Below are 19,321 nucleotides of genomic sequence, written 5' to 3' on the forward strand. Positions count from 1 at the left end.
GGAGCAAGCATCTTTTAATTTCTTGGCTGCAGTCCCCATCTGTGGTGATCTTGGAGCCCAGGAAAATAAAATCTGTCATTACCTCCATTTCCTCCCCATCTATTTGCCAGGAATTGAGAGGGCCGGATGCCATGATCTTGGTTTTCTTAATGTTGAGTTTCAAGCCAACTTTTGCACTCTCTTTCTTCACCAGGATCAAGAGGCTCTTTAGTTCCTCTTCACTTTCTGCCATTAGAGTGGTATCATCTGCATATCTTAGGTTGTTGATATTCCTCCCAGCAATCTTAATTCCAACTTTTGATTCATCTAGCCCTGCCTTTCTCATGATGTGCTCTGCATATAAATAGGCAGGGCGACAGTATACAGCCTTGCCGGACTCCTTTCCCAATTTTGAACCAATCAGTGGTTCCGTGTCCAGTTCTCACTGTTGCTTCTTGACCTGCATATAGGTTTGTCAAGAGACAAATAAGATGGTCTGGTACTCCCATCTCTTTAAGAACTTGCCACAATTTGTTGTGATCCACACAATCAAAGGCTTTAGTATAGTCAATGAAGCAGAAATAGATGTTTTTCTGGAACTCCCTAGCTTTCTCCATGATCCAGCATATGTTGGCAATTTGATCTCTAGTTCCTCTGCCTCTTCGAAATCCTGCCTGTACTTCTGGTAGTTCTCGATCCACATACTGCTGGAGTCTAGCTTGTAGAATTTTAAGCATAACTTTACTAGCATGTGAAATGAGTGCAATGGTGTGATAGTTTGAATATTCTTTGGCATTGCCTTTCTTTGGAATTGGAATGTAAACTGACCTTTTCCAATCTTGTGGCCACTGTTGAGTTTTCCAAATTTGGTGGCAAATTGAGTGCAGCACTTTTACTGCATCGTCTTTTAAGATTTTGAATAGCTCAGCTGGAATACTATCACCTCCACTAGCTTTGTTGTTGCTCAGATTTCCTAAGGCCCATTTCACTTCACATTCTAGCATGTCTGGTTCAAGGTCAGTGACCACCCCATCGTGGTTATCTGGGACATTAAGCTTGTTCTTGTATAGTTCTTCTGTGTAGTTTTGCCACCTATTCTTAATCTCTTCTGCCTCTGTTAGGTCCCTGCCATTTTGGTCCTTTATCATGCCCATCTTTGTATGAAACGTTCCCTTCATATCTCCAATTTTCTTGAAGAGATCTCTGGTCCTTCCTATTCTATTGTTTTCTTCTATTTCTTTGCACTGTTCATTCAAGAAGGCATTCTTATCTCTTCTAGCTATTCTCTGGAATTCTGCATTCAATTGGGTGTATCTTTCTCTTTCTCACTTGCCTTTCGCTTTGCTTCTTTCCTTAGCTATTTGCAAAACTTCCTCAGACAGCCATTTTGCTTTCTTGCATTTCTTTTTCTTTGGGATGGTTTTAGTTGCTACCTCTTGTACAATGTTGCGAACCCTCCGTCCATAGTTCTTCAGGCACTTTGTCTATCAGATCTAATTCCTTAAATCTATTTGTCACCTCTACTGTATATTCATCAGGGATATGATTTAGTTCATACCTGAGTGGCCTAGTGCTTTTCCCTACTTTCTTCAATTTAAGCCTAAATTTTGCAACAAGAAGCTCATGATCTGAGCCACAGTCAGCTCTTGGTCTTGTTTTTACTGACTGTATAGAGCTTCTCCATCTCTGGCTGCAGAGCACATAGTCAATCTGATTTCTATGTTGACTGTCTGGTGATGTCCATGTATAGAGCCGTCTTTTGGAAAAACCAGAGGCACAAATACAGACTGGGTGAGACCTGGCTTAAAAACAGTAATTGTGAGAGGGACCTTGGAATCCTAGTGGATGTTCACTTGACTATGAGCCAGCAGTGTGCAGCGGCAAAAATCCTGGGTTGTATAAACAGAGGCATAGAATCAAGATCACGTGAAGTATTATTACTGCTTTATAAAACCATAGTGAGACCACACCTGGAATACTGCAGCCAATTTTGGTCACCGTATCACAAAAAAGATTTGAGAGGTTGGAAAAAGTTCAGAGAAGAGCAACTAAGATGATCAAAGGCCCAGAGACCAAGACATACAAAGAACGGCTGCAGAACTTGGGTTTGGCTAGTCTAAAGAAAAGAAGAAATAGGGGAGACATGATAGCAGTGTTCCAGTATCTGAGAGGCTGCCACAAGGCAGAGGGGGCCAGGTTGTTCACCAAAGCACCAGATGGAAGGACAAGAAATAATGGTTGGAAACTAATCAAAGAGAGAAGCAACCTGGAATTAAGGAGAAACTTCCTGACAGTGAGGACAATCAACCAGTGGAACAGCTTACCCCCAGAAATCGTGGGTGCTCCATCACTGGAGGCTTTTAAGAAGAGACAAGACAATCACCTGTCTGAGACGGTGTAGGTTCTCCTACTTGAGCAGGGGGCTGGACTAGAAGACCTCCAAGATCCCTTCTATTCTATTCTATTCTATTCTATTCTATTCTATTCTATTCTATTCCTACCTTCAAGCAACACTCATGCATGCTTACTAGTAATATGTATTTTGTAAAAGGAATGTTTGTGATTGGCCAGACTTCAATTATTTTCTGAACTGAATTAAAATCACTCATGGCAGCTTTTATCAGCTTGCTTCTTTTTCTAAATGCACATATTTATATTGGAAAATGCAGTGTAGTAAGAAAAACAATGTCTATGTCATCTATGAACAGGTTGATGTCATTATAGTCATTTTATTTATTAGCTCCCCATAGGTATTTTATTGTCATGGATGATAACAAAATGATGGATTATAATAGGAATGTGCACTATTAAAGTGCAATTTAATTTGAATTTATTCAGATAGATTCATTAGAATTACACCTGAATCTAAATAGAATTATTCTGAAGTGGTTTGTACCCATTTCAAATGCAGGCCTTCAGAAGCTTATTTACCACAGAGGCAGCAGGTTGACACAAACCATCTTTCTGCAAGAATTGATGCCATACTTATTGCTGCTTATTTATGAGGTGGTAATGACACAAAAGAGCCATTTTGGTTTAATGGGTAGGGCATCAGGTGAGAAACCTGGAAACTGTGAGTTCTAACTCCATTTTAGGTACAATGTCAACTGGGCCATCACTCTCTCTCAGATCTACAAAGGAGGCAAGTTCTGAAAAAACCTTGCCAAAAAAACTGCAGGGAGTTGACCAGGCAGTCAACATTGACTTGAAGGCACCCCCGCCCCTCCCACACCAAAAGACGCAAGAAGTGAACAGATTAATTTAAATTGGATACAGTTTAAAATTTAATTAACAACTTCCGGTGGTGATGTTGAGGTGGTGCAGGGAGAAGAGGACAGTCTCCATCCTCCAACTCTGATTTTTTCAAGTTTGGGGACCTTTCGGGGACACGGAGAGTCTGGAGGACTACGTGCGAAAAGGGTGAAGCCTTGGGGAGTAGTGAGGTGAGAGGCAAGCACCCATTACAATGGAGGAAAACCCTTAAATCCAACTTGAAAACTTCTGCTTTCAACAAATGGCAGATCCGAGGCCTCGACTAACCACAGAGGATGCGGAAGCAAGATATTCTTAATGGACTATGTCATAGTGTGAGTTAAAAATTTATGAAAATATAGAAAAGTCTAAAAGATTTACCTGTCTGTTGGTTCTGGTGTGGCAAGAAAGCTCAATAGAAGAGGGAATCCTCAGCATAAGCGGCGACCCGGCGGGAAGAGCTGCGATTTGCATTAAAATAGCCAGAGGATTAACAGGAGGGAGATAAAAGAAAGGAAAGTTTTGTGGTGCTCTAGCACAGAACGAAGAAGGTGAAAGAGTGTGGAAGGAGAGGTCGGGAGACGAAAGACGGAGACGGAGTGGAAGGTGGAGTGACTGGGAGGAGAGAAGACAATCGGCAAGTTGACAGCCGAAATGGTGGTAAAAATGGCGATCTGAGAAGGACGGAAAAGCAGCGAGCTGTAGAAGATTGCAGAAAGTGAGGTCAGAGGAGAAAGGAGGAAAGACGGCGAGAGGACGTGCTGCGGTGGTGAAAGTGAAAGTGAGAAGAACGGTTAGGAGGAGATAAGATCAATAGAGAGGCTGTGCCAAACGCGGAGAAGCTGTACACTGGAGAGGATTGGAGGCTGGTGAAATCGGAGCTGAAGGGAGGAGAAAGTTTGAAAAGTGAAGGAATTGGCAAGAGGACGTAACACGGAGGTGAAAGTGACGGGAATAGATCGAATTTTGGAACTTTAGAGAAATCGGAGAAACAGCATGTTAGAGAAGCTTGGGGAAAACGAGGTTGGAAGAGAATGGACGAGGTGAATCAGGAAGTGTGGAGAGTTTGGAAAGTGAAGGAGACGGTGAGAGGACATGATCGGGCGGTGAGAGACAGGAACGGATATATGGACTAATAGACTAAAGGTTGATGATATAAGTTGGGTGAAAAAATTTGGAGTTTTAGAGAAATTGGGTGTTAATAAAAAGAAAACGAAGAGGATTAGGGAAGGAGAAGAGAAGACTAAAGTTAGAAAGGTTGCTGACCAAACAAAGGGTTATAAAGAAGAAAAAGTAGTGGATAAATAAGATATTAAGATGGCGACATTGAGAACGGGGAAAAAAACAATGTCAAGTTTAGTATTGACACCTTCATCTCCTCCTGGACAGAGAACAATAGAGGGAATGTTGGGGACAGAGAAGCAAAATGTGCTACTAAATATGCAAAGCATGCAGACAATGTTGTTAACTATCCAAGAAACAATGTTAAAGATGCAGGAAACAATGTCAAAAAATCATATTGAAATGAGAGGGGATATGAATAAATTAGATAATAAGATTGAAACAATACAACAAATGATTGAGAAAAATGAGGAAATAATATTGACAGTAGAGGTAGGATTGGATAAAATAGTGGAAAAGGTTGACACAGTAGATAAAAAATTGATGGAAGCTAACAAAAAATTGGAAGAATCGATTACACATCTGGAAATGGATAGGGCGGCGTTTTACTTAAGGTTTCAAAACGTGGTGGAGGATAGGGAAGAAGATTTAGGCATCATTATGGTAGAGCTGATAGCAGAGGCTCTACAAAGAAATAAACAAGAAATATTGCCAGAAATAGACGAGGTCTACTGAATTCACACAAATTATGCTCGAAGGAACAAATTACCACGTGAGATATATGTAAGATTCGCCAGAAAAAAAAATTAGAGACCTAATATATAGGATTACAAGGGGAGATCCAATAATTTATAAAGGTATAGAAATTCAAACACTCAAACAAATTCCAAGGAAAGTGAGGGAACAGAGAAGAGACTATAGATTTCTTAGCGCACATCTTATTAAAAAAAAACCATTCCATTCAGATGGTTAATCCCGGAGGGGATGCTGATAACATGGCAGGAGAGAAGGATTAAAATTGACAGCTTGGATAAGGCAAGAAAATTTTATGAACAATTAGAAGGGGAAGAAGAAGAGAATAGTAGTAGGGAAGAACTAGAATTAGAATCCAAAAGTCAAGAAGATCAGCAACTAGAGTTAAAAGAGAGAGAGAAGGAGAGAGAAGGTAAGGAGGCAAGAAGACAAAGGAAAGAAAGAGGAACAGGTTCAAGAACAAGACAAACCCAGAAGTAAAATAATGGATAGGAAGATTAGATTAGTATCAATTAATGTTAATGGCCTAAATGCACCAGTTAAAAGAAAACAAATATTAACAAAATTAGTTAAACAAGGCGTAGACATAGTATGCTTACAAGAAGTGCATATAAAAAGATTACACAGAAAATATTTGGAATTTCCGAAACTAGAAGAACTATATACATCACTAATGGAACAAAAACAGAGAGGAATAGCAGTCTATATCAGAAAAGGAATTAGAGCCAATTTAAAATATCAAGATACAGGTATTAATACTAGAATTACAAATGGAACAGAAATCATGGTTACTGGTGACAATTTATGCTCCAAATGAAAACAAAAAAGAATTTTATAAAGTCCTATATGAAAAACTTATTGAAATTGGACAAAGAAATATTTGTATAATAGGAGATTATAATGCAACAGTGGACGTAAAAATGGATTATATTAGCAATATGAAAAATAAAAAGAAACGAAAAACACTACCAAAAGTATTTTTTGAGATGGTGCAGGAATTCAATTTATTTGACCTATGGAGAAAACAGAACCCTATGAAAAAGGAATATACCTTTTTTTCAAATCCACACAAATCATGGTCAAGGTTGGACATGGCATGGAAGAATGGGGAAATGGGGCAAGAAGTGGAGACAATAGAAATAATGCCAAACATATGGGCAGATCATAACCCCCTGAAGATAGTGTGGACAGGTCAGAAAAAAATAAAGAGAAGGTGGACACTTAATACCCAAATTTTAAAGGAAAGAGAATTTATTTCAAGGATCAAAAAAGAGATGGAATTATTCTTTAAAGAGAACACTAAACAACAAACATCATTACAAATCATATGGGACACCGCCAAAGCATATCTCAGAGGTATAGCAATAGCATACATGGCTAGGAAAAATAAGGTGAAAAGACAAACACAAAATATACTTCTGGATGAGATCAAAAAATTAGAATCCAAATTACAGCGGGAGCCACAAGATGATAGGATTAAAGAGGAAATGACTCTGGCCAAACATAAATTAAATATAATAGAACAAGAGGAATTGACAAGGGAATTGAAAATAACCAAACAAATTTTTTTCGAACACGCAAATAAACCTGGGAGGTGGCTTGCCTATAAATTAAAAAAAGAAAAGGAAAAAAGATTTATTCAGGAATTACAGGACAAAAATGGAGAGGTGCAATATAAAATAGATGAAAATAAAAAAATAATTCAGAAATATTTTGAGTCTCTATATAAGAAAGAGTAAATAGAGGAAGAAAATATAAAACAATATTTAAAGGCCAATGGTCTCCCAGAATTAAAAGAAGGACAAAGAGAATTATTGAATAAAAAAATAACAGTAATAGAACTAAAAATGCCAGTACAAAAGCAAAAAAATAATAAAGCTCTGGGGCCAGATGGTATACCTGGGGAAGTGTATAAGACTTTGTATGAAGACTTAGAAATGATATTATTAGATGTATATAATGATGTATTGGAGAAAGCTAAATTACCAGACTCCTGGACAGAAGCGAACATAACTCTAATTCCAAAAGAAGATACGGATCCTAAACAAATAAAAAATTATAGACCAATCTCGCTGTTGAATTCGGACTATAAAAATTTTACTACAATAATGGCGGAACGACTAAAAATAATATTAAACCAAATAATATATTCGGATCAAAATGGTTTTCTACCTACCAGACAAATTAGGAATAATACGAGGATTGTGCTAAATGTCCTGGAATACTACGAATCACACCCCGAAAAATAGGCCACATTAGTATTCTTAGATGCTCAGAAGGCATTTGATAACCTTAATTGGCAATTTATGTTCCAATTAATAGAAAATATGAAATTTGGCGAGAAGTTTGAACAAATGATAAAGTCAATATATAGAATACAAAAGGCTAGAATGGGGAGAATACAGAGAAGATAGAAATTAACAAAGGAGTAAGACAGGGATGCCCAATGTCACCTCTACTTTTTATTCTAACGTTAGAAGTGCTACTAACTCAAATCAGAAATAATAAAGAGATAAAAGGATTAAAGGTTATAACAGAAGAATACAAGATACAGGCATTTGCAGATGATCTGGTATTTTTTTTATAGAGGAACCATTAGAAAGAGGTTATATTTTAATGAATGAAATAGAAAAATATGGAATGGTGGTGGGACTAAAAATAAACAAAGAAAAAACTAAAATATTAGTTAAAAATTTAACCGAAAAACAAAAAAGGGGATTAGAAGAAAATTTGGGGCTGCAAATTGTAAAAAAGATCAAATATTTAGGAATTTGGCTCACCATAAGATGTTCCTCAATAAAAGAAGATAATTATAAAAAATTGATACTACAAATACAAAAAGACTTAGAGATTTGGGGGAAACTACAATTATCATTGTTAGGAAGGATTTCAGCGATTAAAATGAATGTATTACCAAAATTATTATACCTCTTTCAAACAGTTCCAATAAAATTGGGGAATTTTTTTTGATGAATTAAATAAAATGATTAATAAATTTATATGGTTAGGCAAAAAAGCACGAATAAAGGTTAAAGCGTTACAGGATAGTAGAAGTAGAGGTGGCCTTGGACTCCCAAAATGGGAAACTTATTACCAAGCAGCGGGATTGCTTTGGATCAGTGACTGGATAAACATAGAAAACAAAAGGATCTTAACAATCAAAGGTCATGATTTACAAGCTGGATGGCATGCTTTTTTATGGGGAAAAGACAAGAAAACTTACACATACTTCTTCCGACATCAGATAAGGGATGCCTTAATTTGGACATGGGAAAAAGTTAAAAAAAATACTACACGAAAATTCCAATTTGGATTTCACCAATGGAGGCGATGATTCACCCAAACACACTAGACAAAATAAAGATGATAAGATATAAAGAATTATTAGATAACCAAGAGAAGCTAAGATCAAGAGATGAATCAAAAGAACAGGGAATAACTATTGACTGGTGGCCATATACACAGATAAAATCAAAATATAACAAAGATATGGAAGAGTATGGGATAAGTCGGACATTACAACAATTGGATAAAATATTGACAAATAAGGGAGGAAAACTTTTAACAAAAACCTATAAACTCCTATTAGAAATTGAATTGGAAGAAGAAATAGTAAAGTGCCCAATCATAGCATGGGCCCGAAATATAGGCAGAAATATAAGATTAGATGAATGGGAAAGAACATGGAACAGAAATTATAAATTAACGTTGTCAACTGCATACAAAGAAAACCAATACAATATGTTCTATAGATGGCATTTAGCACTGGCGAGATTGGCTAAAATATATAAAAATATGAATCCGGATTGTTGGAAATGTAAAAACAAAGAAGGAACATTTTATCACATGTGGTGGCAATGCCCCAAAGCAAAGACTTATTGGGAGCAGATAAGGAGATGGTTACAGGAAATAACAAAACAACAAATTGAACTTAAACCTGAAATTTTTTTTTTATTTTTTTATTTTTCAAACAGACACAATACACAATACACAATACATTTTCCTTTTTCCTTAACAATACTATGTCCTATATCTCTTACGTTTATTAATAATTATTTACATTACTTCTCTTACATTTTTATTCCTCAATTCTAACCAACTATAATACATGTCCCATACCTTGTAAAATTCAATACCTTCTTTGTCTTTCATTTCTAAAGTTAGTTTGTTCATCTCTGCACAGTCTAAAATCTTTCCTATAATCTTTGCACTTGTTGGTATGTTTTCATTTTTCCAATGTTGCGCATATGTAATACGTGCCGCTGTTATAATATGTATAATGATGTATTGGAGTCGTTTTTCAATTTTTGGATTAATTATACCTAGTAAAAATATTTCGGGCTTGAATTCAATTTGTTGTCTTGTTATTTCCAGTAGCCATCTTCTTATCTGCTCTCAGTAGATTTTTGCTTTGGGGCATTGCCACCACATATGGTAGAATGTTCCCTCATTGTTTTTGCATTTCCAACAATCTGGATTCATATTCTTATAAATTTTAGCCAATCTTGCCAGTGCTAGATGCCATCTGTAAAACATTTTAATTTGGTTTTCTTTATACACAGTTGACAACGTTAATTTGCAATTTACATTCCAAATTCTTTCCCATTCATCTAGTCCTATATTTCTACCTATATTTTGGGCCCATGCTATCATCGGGCCCTTTACTATTTCTTCTTCAAATTCAATTTCTAATAGGAGTTTATAGGTTTTTGTTAAAAAAATTTCTCCCTTGTTTATCAATATTTTATCCAATTGCTGTAATGTTTGATATATCCCATACTCCTCCATATCTTTATTATATTTTGATTTTATCTGTGCATATGGCCATCAATCGATAATTATTCCCTGTTCTTTTAATTAATCTCTTGATCTTAATTTCCCTTGGTTACCTAATAATTCTTTATACCTAATCATTTTTGTTTTATCTAATGTGTTTGGATGAATCATCGCCTCCATTGGTGAAATCCAAATTGGAATTTTCGTATAGTATTTTTTTAAAATTTTCCCCATATCCAAATTAATGCATCCCTTATCTGATGTTGGAAGAAATATGTATGAATTTTCTTATCTTTCCCCCATAGAAAAGTGTGCCATCCAACTTGTAGATCGTGACCTTCAATTGTAAGGACCCTTTTATTTTCTAAATTTATCCAGTCACTGATCCAAAGCAATCCAGCTGCTTGGTAATAAGTTTCCCATTTTGGGAGTCCAAGGCCACCTCTACTTCTACTATCCTGTAACACTTTAGCATTTATTCATGCTTTTTTACGTAGCCATATAAATTTATTAATCATTTTATTTAATTCATCAAAAAAAAATTCCCCAGTTTTATTGGAACTGTTTGAAAGAGATATAACACTCTTGGTAAAACATTCATTTTAATCACCGAAATCCTTCCTAACATTGATAATTGTAATTTCCCCCAAATTTCTAAATCTTTTTGTATACATAGTACCAATTTTTTATAATTATCTTCTTTTATTGAGGAACATCTTGTGATGAGCCAAATTCCCAAATATTTAACCTTTTTTACTATTTGCAACCCCAAATTTTCTTCTAATCCCCTTTTTTGTTTTTCAGTTAAGTTTTTAACTAGTATTTTAGTCTTTTATTTATTTTTAGTCTCACCACCATTCCATAATTCTCTATTTCATCTATTAAAATTCTACCTCTTTCAAACGGTTCCTCTATATAAAACACCAAATCATCTGCGAATGCCTGTATCTTATATTCTTCTGTTTTAATCCTTAATCCCCTTATCTCTTTGTTATTTCTAATTTTAATTAGTAGCACTTCTAACGTTAGAATAAAAAGTAGAGGTGACATTGGACATCCCTGTCTTACACCCTTGTTAATTTCAATCTTCTCTGTATTTTCCCCATTTATTATTACTCTGGCCTTTTGTGTTCTATATATTGACTTTATCATTTGTTCAACTTTCTTGCCAAATTTCATATTTTCTAGCTGTTGGAACATAAATTGCCAATTAAGATTATCAAAAGCCTTCTGGGCATCTAAAAATATTAATGCAGCCTGTTTTTCGGGATGTGCTTCATAATATTCCAAAACATTCAGTACAATTCTTGTATTATTCCTAATTTGTCTATTTGGTAGAAAACAGTTTTGATCCGAATATATTATTTTATTTAATATTGTTTTTAGTCGTTCCGCCATTATTGTAGTAAAAATTTTATAGTCCGAATTCAACAACAAGATTGGCCTATATTTTTTTATTTGTTTAGGATCTGTATCTTCTTTTGGAATGAGGGCTGATGTGGTTCCCATCTTCAAGAAAGGGGGGAAAAACAGACCCAGGAAACTACAGACTAATCAGCCTAACATCAATACCTGGGAAGATCTTGGAAAAGATAATCAGAAAACAGATCTGCAAACAACTAGAAGCAAACAAAGTTATAACCAGTAACCAGCACAGGTTTGTCAAAAACAGATCATGCCAAACCAATCTTATTTCATTCTTTGCTAAAGTAATTAAATTAGTAGACCAGCAAAATGCTGTGGACATAGTATACTTAGACTTCAGTAAGGCATTTGACAAAGTAGACCACAACCTGCTGCTTAGTAAGCTAGAAAAAAGTGGGATAGACAACAGCACCATCAGATGGATCTGTAGCTGGCTGCCAAACCATACTCAGCGAGTAGTCCTCAGTGGTACTACATCCACACGGAAAGAAGTAAGCAGTGGGATACCACAAAGCTCCGTCTTAGGCCCAGTACTCTTCAATATCTTCATTAATAACTTAGACAAGGGAATAGAAGGGGAACTCATCAAATTTGCAGATGACACCAAACTGGCAGGAATAGCCAACACCCCAGATGACAAGCTGTAAGGACCTGCTTCAACACCTCTTCTCATGAAAGCAGAACTCTTGGAATGGTTTCATCCCAAAAGGAACTTTTATTAGGAGAAGTTGACAGTAGGCATAGAAGGCAGGATCTGATGGGTTCCTGTGCAAATCAATAGGTTAAAAGAGCAAGAGCAATAGTTAATCTGGTCAGCTCAAATGGGCCAATCCCCAGGTGATGAATCTGCTGTGGGAACGGGGCTGATAAGGCACTGTTCCTAAGGCTGTGAAGCTCTTGTTAGATCTTCGCAACTAGTCTTCTGCAGTGAGAGATAAGCCAGATGGCTGGAGGCACATTCTTTTCTCACCCCCAGGTTGGCATCAAGGGGAAACAGTTCAAAGAGCAAGCAGATAGAGGAAGCAGAGAGGATATATTGTAGCGGCTGAAGCAAAGTGAAAAAAAATACATTGTAGTTCCCATAGTTTCCCCCCTCCCCCCAGGAGTATGGCAGAACCCACAGGAAAGAAGAAGAAAAGACCTAATAAAGGAGAAAGCCGCCTCTCCCAATATGTGGGTTCTGAAACAAGCTCATGATCCAAAAAGATATTGACAAACTTGAACAATGGGCCCTATCCTACAAAATGAATTTTATTGTGGACGAAAGCAAAGTTTTACATTTAGGGAGGAAAAATCAAAGGTTTAAGTACATATAAGCAAGGTCTGGCTTAAAAACAGTAACTGTGAGAGGGACCTTGAAGTCCTAGTGGACGATCACTTGACTATGAGCCAGCAGTGTGCAGCAGCAGACAAAAAAGCTAATACAATCCTGGGCTGTATAAACATAGGCATAGAATCAAGATCACACAAAGTATTAGTACTGCTTTATAAAACCCTAGTAAGACCACACTTGAATACTGCAACCAATTTTGGCCACCATACTACAAAAAAGATGTTGAGACCTTGGAAAAAGTTCAGAGAAGAACAACTAAAATGATCAAAGGCCTGGAGACTAAAACATATGAAGAACAGCTGCAGGACTTGGGTTTGGCTAGTCTAAAGAAAAGAAGAAACAGGGACGACATGATAGTAGTATTCCACTATTTGAGGGGCTGCCACAAAGAAGAAGGCATCAAACTATTCTCCAAAGCACCAGAGGGCAAGACAAGAAACAATGGCTGGAAACTGACCAAAGAGAGAAGCAACCTGGAATTAAGGAGAAACTTCCTAACAGTGAGAACAATTAACCAGTGGAACAGCTTGCCTTCAGAAATCATGGGCACTCCATCCCTGGAGATTTTAAAGAAGAGATTGGATAGTCACTTGTCTGAAATGGTATAGGTTCTCCTGCTTCAGCAGGGGGCTGGACTAGAAGACCTCTATCATTTGCATTCTTCAGCTGAATACTCAGAGCCTTTCCCTAACTCACATTTCTGAAATAAAGCATCAACCTTTTTTTTGTTTCTCTTTTCCCCAAAACCAGAGGCAAAAGTCTGAGACTTTTCCCTGCAGATATATCCTTCAGAGAAACATTAGAACAAAAATATTCCAGATTCTGACTCTATTTGGTGGAGCAGTAACGAACTTGTCCAGTAGGTGGCTGGCATGCTCCAAAAAAACCAGGCAGGAAATTTCCTACACCTATTAAATATATATCCATTGAAGGAAGGTTGCAATATTGTGTGAAGTAAAGCAAGCACTGCTGACGTCTCAGAGATCCTGTCTCTAGCATTTGTGTGTTTAAAAGAGCTGCTCCTTACTTTTGCTGTAAACACAGCCTACAAATGCAGGCTGAAAAGATGAGGAAGACAGCAACAACCAATTTGTTCTTGAAAAATGTGCTCTATATATTTGGGCAGTGAAAGCGGCATAGATCTTGGACCTGGATGGCTTTGCATCGATGACATCTTTTGCTCTTGACAACTAGGAAAATATTTATTCACCATCCTAACTAACAGACAAAGAGAAGAGGTTTGGAAATGAAACTAGGTTGACACTTGTTCATTTGAATGAGCTTATTTATAATGAGTGTCTTTCCCTTCTTGATAAGCAATATCACATATACCCACTTCCGTCAATAGTTACAAAGGAGGAAGGCAAACAACTCAAAACAATTTGTTCATGCTTTTTCCATTTAAACTCATTTCCTAGCCAAATCCCAAGAATGACAGAGGACTGCATTTTTCTAGATACAGAACTCAGTGACTTTATTCTCTGCAATGTTTCTACTGATCAACATACAAATTTCTCTTTCTCAGGCGAGGACTTGTTTTATTACAGGTTCCTATATGCAATTCCAGCTATTTATGGGATCATCATTTTGATTGGGCTAGTTGGTAATATCACCCTGATTAAAATCTTTTGTACAGTAAAGTCCATGAGAAATGTCCCTAATTTGTTTATTTCCAGTCTGGCTTTTGGAGACTTGCTTCTTTTGATCACTTGTGTTCCTGTGGATGCCAGCAGATATTTGTCTTCTGAATGGCTCTTTGGTCGAGTAGGATGTAAACTTATCCCTTTTATTCAGCTTACTTCAGTGGGGGTGTCAGTCTTCACCCTCATGGCTCTTTCTGCAGACAGGTAAGTGCCTTTTTGAACATCTCTTGAGATTCAGTCGTATTGTCTGAATGCAAATATAGGTTGCAGTTATTTTAACATGGCTGAAAATGTAATCAAGGAAAAGATTATGTCTAATTTATAATGAGAAGCCAAGAAAATCATACTTAGTATCACTTAAAGCTACACATGAAACATGGTAAGGTAGTTAAATTTCCAAGGGGGATCGCTGTGATGTCTTTTAACTTCAGTACTCTTTTTTCGTGCTGAACCATTATTATAATGCAATTTGATACAAGTTTATTCAAAGTAAACTCTTTGAGTTCAATGGAATTTATATACCTAAATGTATAGATTTAGAGTTGCTGCTTTTAACTGCTTTTAACGTTTGAAGTCAATGCAAATAACTTTTAACACTTGACAGACCTACAGGTGGAATATTATTTACTCATTTCATTTTTAATTAAAAATTCAAGAAATAGTCTAAGCATGTTTGTAACATTTAAAGTGTTTTGTGCTGGAAAAAATGAGGTTTCCTAGTGATAAATCTATTTAAGATCATTTAAAAACACATTTGTAGTTTGTATTTCTTTGTGATGAATTGAGGTAAAACACATGTTTAAAATCCACATTTATTTATTTTTCTGCAAATCTTAGGTGTTTAACGACACACTTTTAATATCACAGAAAGAACAGCTTTATTTGGTGCTAAATGCTTTAGCTTCAGTTATTTAGAATGATGATACAGAACAAAATAGAACTTTGCACAGATGTTTTAATTAACAAATTCCTTAAGATGAGGTTAACTGAAGAAAAAAACCATATTAACCAATTCACTGGGCATCTACTTAGAAAAGGAAATGAATAGTCTGTCTAATAATTTTCCCATTTAATTTTATATATAAGGTCATTGCTTAAATAAGCTTATTACTAACAAAAAGAATTAGATGTAATCATTAAAAAGTACCTCTTCATAATTGCTTTAAAATTATTTTTTAAAACACAGGAGTGTCTTTTTACCAATATATTAACTGTCTAAAATCTGGAATTCTTTGTCCAAAACGAATATGACAAAGATTTGATATCTGGCATAATTTCAAAGTAAATTATGGGATTATTTTGGGGTTGGGGTTGCTTGCTGGGCAGTATGTAAGCAACTAAATTAGGGAAGGAAACTGAAAAGAACAACCATTGGTGTTTCCCCAAAGCTGTGATTTTGTGTCACATCTGTACATCTATGTGTGTCCTTTTATTCAACTCAAAATTTTCATTGCATGCACTGGACGCAGAACTCATTCAAACATTGCAAAGACTAGTATTAAAATTGTAAGGAAAGATTATTATCTTGGTTTACACCAAAGAGACTCTTCATTTAGTATTAGCTACAGAGTTGTTTCGAAGAGATTCATAAATAAAACAAGATTAAAAATCCTTTCTACTTAATCCTATTGTCTGGTCATCTGACTACATTTTTTAAACATGAAAAATGAATTTGTGACATTGAAAGCCCCAATGTGTCAAAGGCAGTAAAAATTTTTTTTGCAATAATAACGTTCTTTAAAAGGACACAGATAATACACATATAATACTGTTGTCACAAAGCCATTCCACACATTATCCAGAATGAGGTGGGGGAATTTTGTACTGAACTATGTCCTTTAGAAGGGGAAATACCTTCTTTAGGAAAGTTGTCTTAAAAAATAACTCCATGGGCAAGTTATCGCTTATCTAAAAATATGAAAAACAGCCACACCCAGGTAGCTGACCATAGGCTGCTTCCAATATGCATAATAAGTCTCTGAGTGGCTTCTACAAATATGATGATTGTGTAGTAGCATGAATTTGCCATGATCACAACATAAGATGAGATATAAAACAAATAAATGTATGTATGTATAAAATGTATAAAATAATAAATGTATGCATGGATTTTTAGTAACTTGCAAAAATGCTGCATAGAAATGTATAAAAATTAATATTTAATATTGATATATGAGGAACACAGTCCAAATATAAAAAAAACAAATGCACTTATTTTTTATTGAAATAATAGCCTTATATTCTTCAGTCACGTAACCAAAAAACAGAATAATAAAGTTGCAAGGGAGGTCTTGGAGGTCTTCTAGTCCAACCCTCTGCTCAATCAGAAGACCTTTTACAATTTCAGACAAATGGTTGTTCAGTCTCTTCTTAAAAATCTCCAGTGTTGGAGCACCCACGACTTCTGGAGGCAAGTTGTTTCACTGATTAATTGTTCTCATTCTCAGGAAATTTCTCTTTAGTTCTAGGTTAGTTCTTTCCTTGATTAGTTCAAGGAATTAGTTCTTAATTAGTTCATGCATTGCTTCTTGAGCAGCCTTCAGGTGCTTTGAATGGCACTGAACAAAGGGACTTATGACCATTTTTCAAACTTATGACCATTGCAGCATCCCCATTGTCACAAGATCAAAATTTGGATACTTGGCAACTGGCATGTAGGCTGATCCCCTTTCCTTGTGGCAGCCCCTCAAATATTGGAACACTGCTAAGGTTATCCCTAGTCCTTCTTGTCACTAGACTAGACAAACTCAATTCCTGCAACCATTCTTCAAAAGTTTTAGCCTCCAGTCTCCTAATCCTCTTTGTTGCTCTTCTCTTCACTATTTCTAGAGTCTCAACATCATTTTTATATTATGTGACTGAAACTGGATGCAATATTCCATGTGGTCTTACCAAGGCATTATAAAGTGGTATTAACTCTTCACATAATCTTGATTTTATCCCTCTATTAATGCAGCCTCAGACTGCATTACTTTTTTGGTGACTGCAGGCTCATATTTAAGTGATTGTCCACTAAGGTCTTAGATCCCTCTCACAGTTACTGCAATTGAGTGAGGTACAACCTATTCTGTACTTGTGCATTTGTTTTTTCTTGCCTAAGTATAAAACCTTACTTTTCTTACCATTGAATTTCATTTTGTTAGATAGGGCCCAGTGTTTTAGTCTGTCGAGATCCTTCTGTATCTTAAGTCTATCTTCTGGGGTTTTGGCTATTCCTGCCAGCTTGGTATCATCTGCAAATTTAATGAGCTCCCCTTCAAATTTAATGAGCTCCCCTCATCTAAATTTTTTATGAAGAATATTGGGCCTAAGACAGAACCTTGGGGTACTCCATGTAGATACTGTCGTATTGAGGACTACATGTTGAGTGCAGTTTGTCAACCAGGAACAAATGCATCTAGTGGTAGTGCTGTCTATCCCACATTTTTCTATCTTTCCAAGAAGTAGGTTGTAGTCTACATTGTCAAATGCCTTACTGAAGTCCAAGTATACTATGCCCACAGCATTCCACTGGCTCACTAATTTAGTCACTTTGTCAAACAATGCAATAAGATTTGTTTGGCATGATTTGTTTTTGACAAATCCATGTTGGCTTCTGGTTATAACTTTATTTGTTTCTAATGTTCGCAGATCTGTTGGTTGATTGTCTTTTCCAGGATAGTTGGAACTTACAATCATTCATTTAGTGACCATTCAAAGTTACAATGGCACTGAAAAAAGGGACTTACGATCATTTTTTAAATTTATGACCATTACAGCATCCCCATTGTCACATGATCAAAATTTGGACGCTTGGCAACTGCCATGTATTTATGACAGTTGCAGTATCTTGGGGTCATGTGATCACCTTTTGTGACCTTCTGACAAGCAAAGTCAATGGGGAAGCCAGATTCATTTAACAACTGTGTTACTAACTTAACAACTGCAGTGATTCACATAACAACTGTGGCAAAAAAGATTATAAAATGGAACAAAACTCAATTAACAATTATCTTATTTAGGAAGAGAAATTTTGGCTCAATTGTGGTTACCTGTATTTATTTGTTTGTTTATTTATTAAACAAATTTATATAGCTGCTGTTGTGTCCTGAGCCTGCAAAAGCAGGCTCGGGATGTTGCAAGAGTCCTGGGCATTTGCAAAAGCTGCCCGGGACCAGACTGAGCGGCGCCGGCCTTGTGCGCATGCGTAAGGCGGGAAAATACCGCCTTGTGATTGGTTGGAAATGCCCGGGGATCAGAAGGTATAAATAGAGGCCTGCATGCCTCTGCTCAGGTTGTTCGTAGAATGGAAGCAGAGAATAAAGACTTGTTAGAAATGCTTCGTCTCAAGCGCCATTATTCTCCGGACTTAACACTGGCGACGAAGGTGGGATCCAGTCTAGACAGCTAGGAAAGCTTGAAGACTCACCCAAAGAAGTCCGGAAGAGGAAACAGCGTGGAAGTCAGCGTTATTCTGCCAGTACGAAATCGCTGGAGGGTGCGTGCGACTGAAGAAGACCCTGATCCTCGATCATGGCAAAAGTTGGGCATTTAGCGGAATTCGACGTCTCTCACCCCGAGAGGTGGGAATCTTATGTTGCAAGAGTTGAGACGTACTTCCGCATAAACCAGATACGGGAGGAAGGCTTAAAGGCTGCCACGTTGTGCGTTTGTGGGCAAGACGCCTTTGAGATCGCCGAGAGCTTAATCGCCCCGGACTCGCTGGAAATGGTTTCATACTCCGATCTGAAGAAAGTTTTAAAGGAACACTTCCAGCCCAAGCAATCTGTCATGGCTTGGAGGCACACATTTGAATTGAGAGATCAGCGAGCTGGGGAATCAGCAAAAGAATACGTTGTGGCCTTGAGAAGAGCAGCTAAACCGTGCGACTTCAAGGACTTAGAGGAAAGACTGTGTGATCATTTTGTGTGCGGACTGAGGAACACAGACTTACAGCAGAGGCTGTTCGCCAGGGAAGATGTCTCTTTCCAAGATGCTCTGCGAGAGGTTTCGGCTGAAGAAGCTGCAGGTGGGGCGGTCAAGAACATGCGGCCTAAGC

General features: G+C 36.8%; 1 protein-coding gene across 1 annotated transcript in view; it reads left to right on the forward strand.

Annotated features, from left to right (window-relative positions):
• LOC107289552 overlaps positions 1–19,321 on the forward strand; it is a 116,209-nt gene that overhangs the window by 35,926 nt on the left and 60,962 nt on the right. The window contains exon 3 of the mRNA XM_015818326.2: positions 14,059–14,487. Coding sequence (XP_015673812.2) covers positions 14,059–14,487 — 429 coding nt within the window. The remainder of the gene's footprint in view (positions 1–14,058; positions 14,488–19,321) is intronic.

This window comes from Protobothrops mucrosquamatus, unplaced genomic scaffold (genome assembly GCF_001527695.2).
Source record: "Protobothrops mucrosquamatus isolate PMUCROS unplaced genomic scaffold, P.Mucros_1.0 scaffold718, whole genome shotgun sequence".
Classification (NCBI taxonomy): Eukaryota; Metazoa; Chordata; class Lepidosauria; order Squamata; family Viperidae; genus Protobothrops; species Protobothrops mucrosquamatus.